The following is a 12,812-nucleotide window of genomic DNA, read 5'->3' as shown; positions in this document are numbered from 1 at the left end:
AGCTTAGTGTTTATGTTTTATTGATTGTTATTGATTATATTAAAAAACGTATATTTATTAAATATTTAAAGATAACTACTACTACTATTAAAAGAAAATCAAGTTTCTGAAAGAATTGAGTGGACACAGTGCTATCCATTTTCCTGATCACAGTAAGGAGGAGTCCATGCAAACTCCTGTGTTCTCCTCCTCTACTTAACTGACTCCACAGAGGAGGACAGAGATCAGTGGTCACACTGTTGAACATGATGGAGTACAGGACAGGACTGCTGCTGTTAGCTGTCTGCTGGGCAGGTGAAGGGCTTTATCTCAGCTTAACCTAGAATCAGTCAAGTTCCAGCACAAACAGAATTTCTCTCTCTGTTTTCAACAGGTGTTGATGGTCAGAGTCTGACACAGTCTGAAGCAGTGGTTAAAAGACCTGGAGATTCACACAGACTGACCTGTACAGGCTCTGGATACACATTCAGCGACTATGGCATGCACTGGGTCAGACAGGCTCCAGGAAAAGGACTGGAGTGGATTGCTTTCATTCACACAGGCAGTAGCCACATTTACTACTCTGACTCAGTCAGAGGTCGGTTCACCATCTCCAGAGACGACAGACAACAACAGCTGTATATGCAGCAGTCTGAAGACTGAAGATTCTGCAGTTTATTATTGTGCTCGAGACCCACAGTGACTGAAGTTGGTTTAACAGCTGTACAAAATCCCACCCTCTAAGTATTTACTGAACTGACAGACCATTAGGAGAGATGATTCAAAAACATGATTGCGAATTCCAACAGTTAGACTCACACAGGAAATGGAATTAATAATTGATAATACCATGTTATAATAAAGTGTGACCTTGTGGTTGTCAGTGTCCTCAGTGGATCATTATTATATAACCCACAGGAAAACAAGCCTCACCACAGCAGGTGTTTCCACAGTCATCTGTCAAACTGAAACGTTAACCATTGAAAGTCAGTAGTCCATATATCAGTACCAATAACTGTGTACAAAAGATATTGTACACAGCAAAAATAATCATTTTACAATCAAAAATGGCAAACTGTTAAAATGATCTCAGATTAGTTTCCCTTACATGTAATGATACATACATAATGATCAGCCTGAAATTCCACCAAAAAGATTTCGAAAGAAGAACAGAAAGGAGAAGAAAAAAAGATCATAATTTCCTTTTATACAGTAAAGCATACTGTGATCGATGCCTTTCAGGAAGAAGTTTTTGTACGAGTGTGTTAAATTTTACAAAACAGAAAACATAAGTGCAAAAGAAACAACACTGGTTTGATATCTTCCAATTTTTTTCACATTTTAATATATTTGCAGTATGTATGTACACACACCAGCACACATATATATAAACTATATCTATATGTATATATATTTTCACATATGTATATGAATTCTGTATTCTTCATTCAACACTTTACTATTAAAACTTCTGCTGTGACCTGACACTGTCACAGCAGGCAGAGGTTTTTGTACGAGTGTGTTCTGCTGTGTATATATACACGGGTGGGACACAGTGGTACATGGCAATACAAAAACTGCTCCCTGACTTATGTCAAGTTGTACTTTTCCTGAAACAAAAATGTAAATATTACAGAAGAAAAAAAATGAGCAGAAGAAATATAAATACAAATACACGTTTTTAGATTTTAGGGTTATCTCCATTTTGTTCTAAGTAACAATTAACTTTTTTTTTCACGCCTTTTTTCATGTCTCACTGGATACAAGCTCTTATATATAATCTAAACCTACTGCTTACCTACTTATATTAATCATACACATTCACTACACAGTGATTTGTTTGAATTAAAAATGAATAAAACAAAAGTTAGAATTAGAAAAAAATGATCAGAGCATCAGTAACACAGAAGCTGATCTCACTCTGAGGCAGAGGTTTTTGTACGAGTGTATTCTGCTGTGCATATATAGCAGCTGGGTGGACACAGTGATATACACTAATACAAAAACTACAGCCACCCTTAACTGACATGTCTTCCCCTTTCTTAGGTACAAGTGTAAAACAATTCGCTCATTTTATAAATAGAAAAGCCACAAAACAAAAAAACATGAATGTATTTTTTTTCCATAAATGTGTGTATGTGTGTGTGTGTGCGTGTGTGTGCGTGTGTGTGTGCAGCAAGACATAGAAGACGTAGACGTAGAAGCTGGAGAATGCAGGTCAGAGTATGGAGACATCAGCTGTTCAGTCAGTGAATGGTGAAGGTATAAACAAGAAAGCTTGACATCTTGTGCATACGAGAAACCAGCAGGAAAGGAAGCAAGTGGACATTGTTGTGGCCACTGAGAAGGAAGATAACACTTCATGTCCAACATCAGAAGAATATACACGCGTGGGTTTTCTGTTTCTGTCTTTTAAGCAGGAAAGGTAAAAATGAAAGCTTAAGACAATGTTTGTTTGTTTTTTTGCTTACTTTATGCACAATAGCAGCCTATTTAAACAGACAAAATAAAATAAAATTTGGTGTACTGTGATGTGTGTCTTTTACAGACATGATTCAATGTTTGTATGAATTTGACAAAACATGGCTTTTTTGTTAATTTTCATCAAAAACAAATAGTGATGAGCTTAAAATGGATAGATTGATTCAATCCAGTTACATTCATTGAGTTTTAAGTAGTTAAAAGAACTAAACAAAGTCCTGTTGTGAGGTGGAACTGTCAGGCAGAGGTTTTTGTAAGAGCATGTTCTGCTGTGTATAACTGGGGTGGCACAGTGATATATGCCTGTACAAAAACTACTTGGAGATCATATATCTTATTCAATATTGGGGGAAAAAGGAAAAAGAATCTTGTGTTATCTACAACTGTTAAAGTTTGTTTAACCAGAAATTACAGTAGTGCTGTCAAATAGTTAACAAATAGTTAACACCTTAATCAAGTTATTATCTTGTGATGCAACAAATTTATGTTTATCAGGACGTGAGTCGTAATTTTGACACATTTCCAAATGAATAATTCCATCGCTTAAATCATATCTCAAACAAAGATAGATGTGAAACAGTATCTGGAGCCTATATGTAACCTCTCTAAGATGTTGAATCCATGAGACAGTGTTTAGCGATGCTCCAATGGTTGGTGCGCCCATTCAGTTAATTAGAGTTTAACGTGGGTGTCAAACTCAAATTCACAGTGGGCCAAAATAAGCAAACTGGGACGAAGTCGCTTTATATTTATTGAAAAATTGACGGCAATTGTCCAGATATGTAATGTTAATTTTTTTTTCATATGGATTATTATTTTTGAATAAACATTGAATCTAGAACAACAAAAGCTTAATATTATAAACAGAGGAATTCAATTTGAAATAAAACACACATCAGTAGTATTTGTTTCTCATTATGTCTCTTTATTTGTTGAGTTATAACATAGCGCACACACCACTAATACTACATTCCTGCCAGTATATAGGGCCTATATTCTGGCGGGCCAGCTCTAGTACACATTTGATATGATCTCGCGGGCCAAATATAATTACTCTGCAGGTCAGATTTGGCCCGAAAGCCTGAGTTTGACACGTGTTTTAAGATGTTCCCTGTGTGGAATGCATTTTGATGTTAACAGCAGCAGGTGCCAAGTCCAATATGTATGTAGAACACATGTTCAACTTAAAGCTGTAACATTTGTAATCCTTATATGGATACAGATCAGATGTGATTAATTTGTGGACTCAAATGTCTCCAAATTAGGAACAGATCATACATCTCCAAGGAAGAGAATATAAGCAGAATATAAGAATTTGGTGTCAGTGGAGATTTCTTCACTCTTCATACTGAATATACATCACCAACACTGAAACAACCACAACAAAACACAGACATCTACCTGCTGTTATTTGCCTTTCTGTTCAAGCAATAAATATAAAAACAATTGTGATTAATTAACAGAAGAACTTGGGCCTACACCTCACATTTTCCACTTGGCCTGTATGGTATCACATGTATGGTATCACATGGTTTGTTGTTAACTGTACTACTAACTTGTTGACTTGTTAAACAAATAAAATGGCTGTAGAATCACATTTGGTGCTGCTGACTGACACTTTAAATGTAGGGAGTATGTATTTTATTCTAGGAGTGTAACCCAAAAGTGAAAGAACAACACTCCAGGGGAAGATATGGTTGGCTTGCTTTACTAGGAAGATTACTATACAGTTAAGGAGAAAAGAGGAAGTGAGTTGTATAGCAGTGTTGTAGAAAACAGAGCAAAGGAATTGAGAGATGTGGTGATGTGTTGACAATTATAAGGAAAGTTTAAAAAGGTTGGCAAAAAAAGTAGAATCTCCAGAAGACAGGAATTATCAATATCAAGGAGCTAAACGCAATGATGTAGCTTACAAGGATGCTCAGCAGGTTAGGGGGATAAAGAATAAAGATGAAAATCTACTTGTACAAGAGCAAAGTGCTACACTTCACCTGCACCCAGCACAGATGTTGCACCACTGTGCAGACTGAATATTCTTTCTTCATCTTTGGCTTGTAATATCTAATATCAGTCTTGAAAAACAGGTCGAGAAAACAAATGACTCATCTGAACAGGTTGTGCTCTCTGCTTAAGTCCCTAAATTTCCAAAAAAACACAACAATTACATTTTCAATTACAATGCTAAAAAGTCCTACCTGGAAAATAAAGGTGAATACTGACTATATTTCTGCTACAGCACTTTTGGGAAGTCTACCAAAGCCTTTACATCATTACACATAACTGAGGAAGTGAAGTGTCTCCAGGGAAAACTGCTAAATGAATAAATAGTTGAGCGGACACTGCTGTGAAAAGCCTGAACATGAATTTTAAGTTTAAGCACACGTTTTTTCAATGGTGTACGAGGGGACGACTGCACCACTTTAATTTGATGGTTACATCTCTGTCTACAACATGACAAAGCTCACTGTCAGGGTGAACTGTGTTTCTGTACTATGGTATGTGGTAGGAAGAAAGCTGATTATGGTTTTTGCACTGAAGTGCTGCTAAAAGCTGCCACTGTGACTACCTCGATGTCTGGGGAGCAGGAACAATGGTCACCGTCGCATCAGGTAAAAGAAACTTTTATTACCTGTCTGCTCCTTGATTTTCTTTTTTCTGTTTTTTTTCCTAAGTTCCATTTTAATGGCGATAGTCAATGTGCATTAATCCGTTTGTCAATACTGTGAGAAGGTTTTTGAGTACTAGGGAAAAGGCACGATGGTCAGAGTAACATCAGGCAAGCCATTCAATGTTTCCATATCTTTTTTAGAGATTCAAAAATGTTTTCATAGAAAATCTCTCGTAAGTATGTAAGAAACACACGTTGGAGTGTGCGAATATGTGTTAATGTCCTACTCAGATTTCTATAATATATGAAATCTTCTTTATAGTTGATAAAACTGTAATAGTAAAATATGTCGGGAGAGGTTTTTGAATGCAGTGGGTATTTTTTGGTTTCACTGTGATGATGGTGACCTTGATGTCTGGGGGAAAGGAACGATGGTCACAGTAACATCAGGTAAGAAATACATTTTCTTTATTATGTGTGGACATTTTTATTCAAAAATACATTTTTTTCCAAAAAAACAGTAAAGGAAAATGAAGTGTCTTAGTCAATGTTCAGTCAATATCCCGTTATCTGGTTTGTAATTCTGCATTGTTCTGTGTTTTAAATTTTTAACCTCTACAAAGATATTGGCAGACATTAAATATGTCTGCCGAGGTTTTTGAATGAAGTGGGTATTACTTAGTTTCACTGTGACTATGATGCTATGGACGTCTGGGGGAAAGGAACGATGGTCACCGTAACGTCAGGTAAGAAGTTATTTTTCTACACTTTATATGGAGATTTTAAATTCACAAAATGTTTTTTTCCCCAAACAAAAATGTAGAGGTCTTTTTTATGGTGTGTTAGTCAATGTTCAGTCGATATCCAGTTATCTGGTTTGTAATTCTGCATTGTTCTGTGTTTTAAATCTTTAAACTCTACAAAGATATTGGCAGACATTAAATATGTCTGCCGAGGTTTTTGAATGAAGTGGGTATTACTTAGTTTCACTGTGACTATTATGCTATGGACGTCTGGGGGAAAGGAACGATGGTCACCGTAACGTCAGGTAAGAAGTTATTTTTCTACACTACATGTGGAGATTTTAAACTCGCAAAATGTTTTTTTCCCCAAACAAAAATGTAGACGTCTTTTTTATGGTGTCTTAGTCAATGTTCAGTCAATATCCCGTTATCTGGTTTGTAATGCTGCATGTTTCTGTGTTTGAAATCTTTAAATTCTACAAGAACATTGTGACAGAGGTTAAATATGTCGGCCAAGGTTTTTGAATGAAGTGGGTATTACTTAGTTTCACTGTGACTATGGTGCTATGGACGTCTGGGGGAAAGGAACGATGGTCACCGTAACGTCAGGTAAGAAGTTATTTTTCTACACTACATGTGGAGATTTTAAATTCACAAAATGTATTTTTTTTTCAAAGAAATGTCAAGGTTCCTTTACAGTTAATGGACATTAAGTGTCTTAGTCAATGTTCAGTCAATATCCCGTTATCTGGTTTGTAATGCTGCATTGTTCTGTGTTTGAAATCTTTAAATTCTACAAGAACATTGTGACAGAGGTTAAATATGTTGGTCGAGGTTTTGAATGTAGTGGGTATTACTTAGTTTCATTGTGACTATTATGCTTTGGACGTCTGGGGGAAAGGAACGATGGTCACCGTAACGTCAGGTAAGAACTGTAGAACTTTAAATGTAACATTTTTATAGTAAATTCTAAATTGCATGACAATGTCATAGCCTCATTTAAATGAAGAAATCTTTTGACAAATAATGTGTAATTTAACAAATGTTTTTTGTATTTTAATTTTTTTTAAAAAAGAAAATCGTATTACTGTTCAGTTAAGTATTAACATCACTCTGGGTTAGGCGTGTGCTGACCACTGGATAGTGTGACAGTAAACTGTAACTACTGGGCTACGGAATGGGCAACATCGCCAATTTTAATTTTCTTTTACCAAACTACGTTGTAATGGTTTGTAGAAGCAGTTATGTTTTTTTGGCATGTGTATAAATTGACTCATTGAGCGTTGATAACCGGTATCTCTACCACTGGGGAAAATACATGCTGGATACTGTCACCTAAGGTAAGAATTTTAGATGGTGAAACTTTTTTTTTTTATGTAACAACTATATCGTTTTGTTCCGTTAGTTTTTTTTTCTGCAAAAAATCCTAAAACTCCACCTAAAACTAAAGTATTATCTCTTTAAAATAAAACTGGATAATTTGTGCCATATGTGGCGATGAAATGTATGTATTCTTTTGATTAATTCAATGAGCTTACAGCGAAATTAATTGAAAGAATGTCGCTACTGTATTAATAAATTGAAAATTCCAAATTGTTCCATTTCGTCCTTTTGACTTTTACGATACAGGGACAACAGTTTCTGCAGGTGGTGGGGAAACTTTTTTAAACAAAAAATGTATAAAATCAGTTGCACAAACATTAGTGTTGGTTTAGACAGTGGCGTCAACTTTAAACTGTTGATTATCCTTTTTAAACTGAATATAACGTCGGATAGACTAAATAATTCCAGCATGTATCAGGTAAAGTATACATTTGAACTTGTTTGTCTATCGGTGTTTTAAACTCTGGTGAAATGTATTTTGTATTTAAGGCATATTAGTGGGTTGTCCTTTTGTAACAAAAAAAAAAAAAACTACAAAATGTGTGTAAGAAATTTCTTCTCTATCTCTATCTACCTACCCAGCTACCTTCAACATAATGTCACATAACATAATCTTTTTATTTGTTTGTTTGTTTTTTAGCCACTGCCATTATACCGACTGTATTTCCCCTGACACCATGTGGTAATGAACTTGGAAGTACGGTCACTGTTGGCTGCCTGGCCACTGGCTTCACACCATCCTCAGTAACATTCAGCTGGACCCTCAACGGAGTTGCTCTGGATTCCGTACAGTACCCTTCAATGCTGAGCGGCAACACTTATACAGGAATCAGTCAAATCCAAGTCAGTAGACAAGACTGGACAAAAGAGAAGATCTACAAATGTAAAGCCAAAAACACTGCAGGAGAGGTTGAGAAGAACGTCGAGATAGTCGGTAAGGCCAATATTTAACATTTTATTTGTTCAAGTGAAGTACATTTGTTTATTGACATGGCAGAGTTTTCAGTAGGCAATGATTCTAAAAGTATATTTATTTTAAAAACTGGTAAACAGTGAATTGTAAGATATTGATACAATTAGTAGGAACAAATGTTGAAAAGTAAACACTAAAATGTTAATAAATTAATTTGAAAATTATTATTATATATGTAGTATAATCTATCATGTATTTCCCATGTTTTTTTAATTACAGAATTTGTAAAGGATGAATAGTCAGATATTACTAAAATAGTTTTATATATATATACATATATAGAGAGACTAAAATAATGTGCTGTGTAGTTTGCAATAATACAAATAATGATAGTTAATTTAATTTAATTATTATTATGTTGTAGGTGGATTTGGAAGCTAAAAGCTGAAACCTGCTTTTTATTCAGCTTCTGGTTTTTTTCCCCTTTATTAATATACTCTAATGTTTGTTCTTTGCTCTTGTCTGAAGACAAAGTTTTAGATGTGGTCTGCTTACGACGCCCCTGTCATCACACACCTCCTTACAAACTCTTCAGTCTCTGTTTGCTTGCTTGAAAAGTAAATGTATATGCAGAAGTCAGGGTAAAACCATTGTTTTTGTTTGGTTGGTTTTTTTTTTTTAACAAAATTGTATCTAAGTAACAGTTTTTCTTTGATCAGAACATGTATTTACTCAGGCATGTTGCATAACTGTGTTAACGAACACATGCTTCTACATCCAGGTCACCTGATCCAATATATCTATTTTCATCTCTGCTTCTGCATATATAAATTACTTTGCTTCTGCATGCATACTGTATATCTGTGGATGTGTTTGTCTTTCAGAACCATTTTACAAAGACCCAGAACTTAAAGTGTTGGCCAACTCTGAAGACAAAGTTGCCTCCTTTGTCTGCGTGGCGGAAAACTTTTCACCAAAACATTACGATATCCAATGGCTGCTGAACAACAAGGAAATCAGTGGCCAAATAAGTGAAATCAGAACACAGACTGAGGGGCAAAAAACTGAGAATGGTACAGTTTACAGTGCAACAAGTTTTCTCACACTGCCGTCCAAAAATGTGCCCACTCCGAGTAAACTCACATGTAGGTTCAAAGGGAAAAACGCCGCAGGTGACAAAACAACAGACAAACCGTTTACCTACAACCCTTGTGCTTCATGTGGTGAGTAACCTTGATCATTTTCCCAGATTTTTTTGTTTTATTGTAATAACAATGATTCAACAGTAGCCTAATATGTTTGTTGATTTGTTGTTCAGGCAGTACAGGATGCATGTCTACAGATGCTGACATACACATTGAAGAGCCATCACTGGAGGATCTGTTTTTGAACTTGAAAGGATCAGTGATATGTCTGGTCAACATCAGGAAGCCAGTGACTAAAGTTTACTGGGAAGACGAAAATGGAAACAAAATGGCCAGCTCCTCTGTGGTACCTGATAATCAACAATCATCAGTTGTTCTTCCGCTTGACATAACATACAACGAATGGAGTCAGGGGATTAAGTACTTCTGCGTGGTTCAAGGTCCCAATATTCTAATGAAGAAAGCCTTCGAAAGAAATATTGGTAAGATGTTAAATCCATTTCTCACTAGAAAGAAAGTTCCTAAATGTTTTCTTTTTTCATGCCATTACACATGTTCGGATTGTATGTATAACTCTACATTTTGAACTGTAGTTACATTTGCATGTGGCAGTAGGTGTTAATTTTGCTCTGGTGTTTGCAGAACGGGATATCCAAAGTCCTTCCGTGTTTATGATGACACCAGTAGAAAACACTAAGAAAGAGACAGTAACCCTGACCTGCTATGTGAAAGACTTCTACCCTAAGGAGGTTTTGATCACTTGGCTTGTTAATGATCAAGCAGTAAACCCCACACATGACTTCAATACCACCAGCCCTATAGAAAGCAATGATGGATCCTATAGTGCTTATGGCCATATGTCACTCAGCTTCAAGGAGTGGCACGATAACGACATGGTGTACAGCTGTGCAGTTTACCACCAATCTGTGGTCAACAATACCAACAAAGTTATCATCCGATCAGTCGGCTACAAAACATTTGAGAAAATCAATATGGTAAACCTGAGCCTCAACATCCCTGATAAATGCACGACCCAGTAGATGACATTTTTTGTGTTGCTACGTCTTCTGATGTTTGTTGCGTGTGATTTGACATTTTTGTTTGTCCTTTTTATGCAGCTTTAAAATCTCAATAAAAAATATTACATTGCAACTGTGTTATTGTCTGTTGGCTGTTGTGCACGTCTCTGTTACAACTTGAGCCACGTATTGAATGTATTTGTCCGACCACCATGTTTATTATTATTATTATTGTTACATAATAACTTTAGTAAAAGGCCTTACTCACTGTTGGGTTAAGCAACCTCAGACTCACAATGTATTTACTGAAAACAAATCCACGACACTCTAACATTATTGAGCCACAGAAAATGCATTTTTAACACATCACATATTTTTGTGTACTGTAGATTTATGAATAGCACTGTTTGTGTGACGTGTCTGTGTGCCTAAGTGTTTCCTCTACTGGGTCTTGCACCCCCGATAAAAGACAACGCTCTCGTAAATTTTATACAATACAATTGCAAAATTGCAAGCCACATTTTGCAAAACTTAACTGTTATGCAGTCTTTCACGTGCAAATCAGTATTACTGACTTTTACATGTAGACATTACTACTAATACGACGTCGATGAGGTTAACATTAGGACGACAACGTATTTTTGGTCAGGAACGGGTCACAGCATATTTTAAACAGTTTGGCTTAATTTTTGTATCACTGTAGGATAGTGAAGGTTCATTTATTTGTCATGCCTCTTTGGTGTTAACTAAAATACGTCTCTGCATTTGATCTAGATGTTGTGACTAAATTGGATAGGACTGTAGAACCAGAAGAAGATAACATGAGAAACACAGCCATCACCTTCATCCTTCTCTTCCTCATCACGCTGCTGTTTGCTATTGGAACCACCGCTTTCAAGGTAGTGCTGAGTCTAATTGTTGTAATCAGAAGCATGTATTATACATGAGAAACAGACACAGCTATAAACTTTATTACATTATTAATAATTCTAAATCCATCTAAAATAAATGTTAATTTCCACTTATTTTGAAACAATTTACATATTTGTAAGGATAGTTTTATAGATTCCCAATCACCACATTATCTTTAATATAATATAGTAATATATTGTTTTCTATGTTCAATAGAAAGAAATGCAAATGCACATGTTAATATTCCATAGAAATAGATGATAAAGCACACTTATATGATAGGAGCAAGGTTGCAGCGTTAGACTTTCCAACAAGCCTTCTACTGCATGGCTGTTGTTTGGTTTTAAATCTAATTTCCATCTGATTTTATTGATTTATTGGTATTTTACAAAATATTCATCATATTCTACTGAAAAAGACGTGCAGCCAGCTGTTAAGATGGTAAAATTCATTTGACACAATCAAAAATCAAAACCCAGTTCAAATATCAATTAATCAGAAAACAAAAACAAGCAAATTACTTAAAAATAAAGCCTTCTAAACTTTAAACATTTTACATATTGTGACAAAGAAATCTGTCACTTTACAAATAAATTAATTAAACAATTGCCTCAAACTCCAACAGTGATTCCTATGTATTATTTTGACATATTTTACAAAAACTAGCCTGTGTTAATTATTAAAATTCACTCAAAATTAAATGGATGCCAGTAATATATGTTTATTTACTTGCTTTTAATACTTCTATTGTAACAGAAATATGAATTGGTTCCAGTATTGTTTTCATTACTTTTCATAAACATCTTTTTTGTCTTTTATCATTTCAGATTAAATGAAGCGAGCATCTCTCTCTCTCGCTTTGTCTCTCTGTCTCTCTGTCTCTCTCACTCACCCACACACACACACCAACACATACACCAATACACACTTCTTTATATCCCACTCACTTTTAATGTAATTATTTGCTCGTTGTTTATTTGTTTTTGTTTTTCATTTTTTCAATTGCATGTACGCAGCTTTGGTTGTTTTCCAAAATAAATTTTTTGGTAAAACAGACCTGGTTATTATCTATTATTTCTGTGTTATTTTAAAGCCGTAGGATTTATTTTTCTTTACTGGAAACTAGCTTTGGAGATTGTGTAGTCCGGCCAACGTTTCAACTTATTTGTTTTAATTATGTCATGTGTCTGTTCATCACCACCTGCATCCACAGAGTGTGTCCATCTCGTTGTGAGATGGACAAAAACTGCCACTCAGTTTCTGTTCTCTCAGTTTTAGCCTTGAACCCTGAAACCTTGATGACAGTTACAAGTGGCCACATGCTGTATGTGAAACATGTAAACAGATATTCAAATGTACACCCTGTTACTGTAACTGGAATAACCACACCTAACACCTGCTGTCACTGACGCACCGTTGCTTCTTCAGCTGTTTCACTTCTCCTTTCTGGGCTTCTTTTGTACCTGGGTGTTATTCACTATTTCCGCTTGCTGCTCGCTGTGGTCACTCTGCCCTGTCACGCTGTAACATCTGTGTAAATTTCCACTTGACTGCAAGCAATCAGCAATACTCATAGTACAACTCTGCCATCTAGCCTAAAAATAGAGACATTACATAGAGGACAAAGCA

General features: G+C 35.5%; 2 protein-coding genes and 1 gene segment (V, D, J or C); 2 read left to right on the top strand and 1 right to left on the bottom strand.

Moving 5' to 3' along the window:
* Positions 1-12,812, bottom strand: part of sez6l2 (seizure related 6 homolog (mouse)-like 2) — a 70,293-nt gene that overhangs the window by 42,973 nt on the left and 14,508 nt on the right. The window lies entirely within an intron of this gene.
* Positions 1-12,812, top strand: part of LOC103392960 (uncharacterized) — a 25,808-nt gene that overhangs the window by 6,529 nt on the left and 6,467 nt on the right. For 2 of the 50 annotated variants that reach the window (XM_025064409.1, XM_025064392.1), the window contains exons 3-5: positions 1,942-1,958; positions 5,025-5,069; positions 7,835-8,128. In XM_025064409.1, the coding sequence (XP_024920177.1) occupies positions 1,942-1,958; positions 5,025-5,069; positions 7,835-8,128 (356 nt within the window). Of the gene's footprint in view, positions 1-780; positions 791-1,510; positions 1,531-1,936; positions 1,959-2,733; positions 2,750-5,020; positions 5,070-5,463; positions 5,519-5,759; positions 5,815-6,363; positions 6,421-6,506; positions 6,737-7,834; positions 8,129-12,812 lie in introns of those variants that run through there. The other 48 variants (XM_025064402.1, XM_025064390.1, XM_025064407.1 and 45 more) reach the window with 44 other exon arrangements.
* On the top strand, positions 144-5,782 carry LOC107989886 (Ig heavy chain V region 6.96-like). The segment is given in 4 exon segments: positions 144-294; positions 374-674; positions 1,947-1,959; positions 5,764-5,782. Coding segments are annotated over 4 exon segments (367 nt in total).

The sequence above is a fragment of the Cynoglossus semilaevis genome, chromosome 17, assembly GCF_000523025.1.
Source record: "Cynoglossus semilaevis isolate Cse_v1.0 chromosome 17, Cse_v1.0, whole genome shotgun sequence".
In the NCBI taxonomy this organism is placed as follows: Eukaryota; Metazoa; Chordata; class Actinopteri; order Pleuronectiformes; family Cynoglossidae; genus Cynoglossus; species Cynoglossus semilaevis.
Note: the sequence above shows the minus strand (reverse complement) of the source record. Positions and strands in the feature narration are given on the sequence as shown.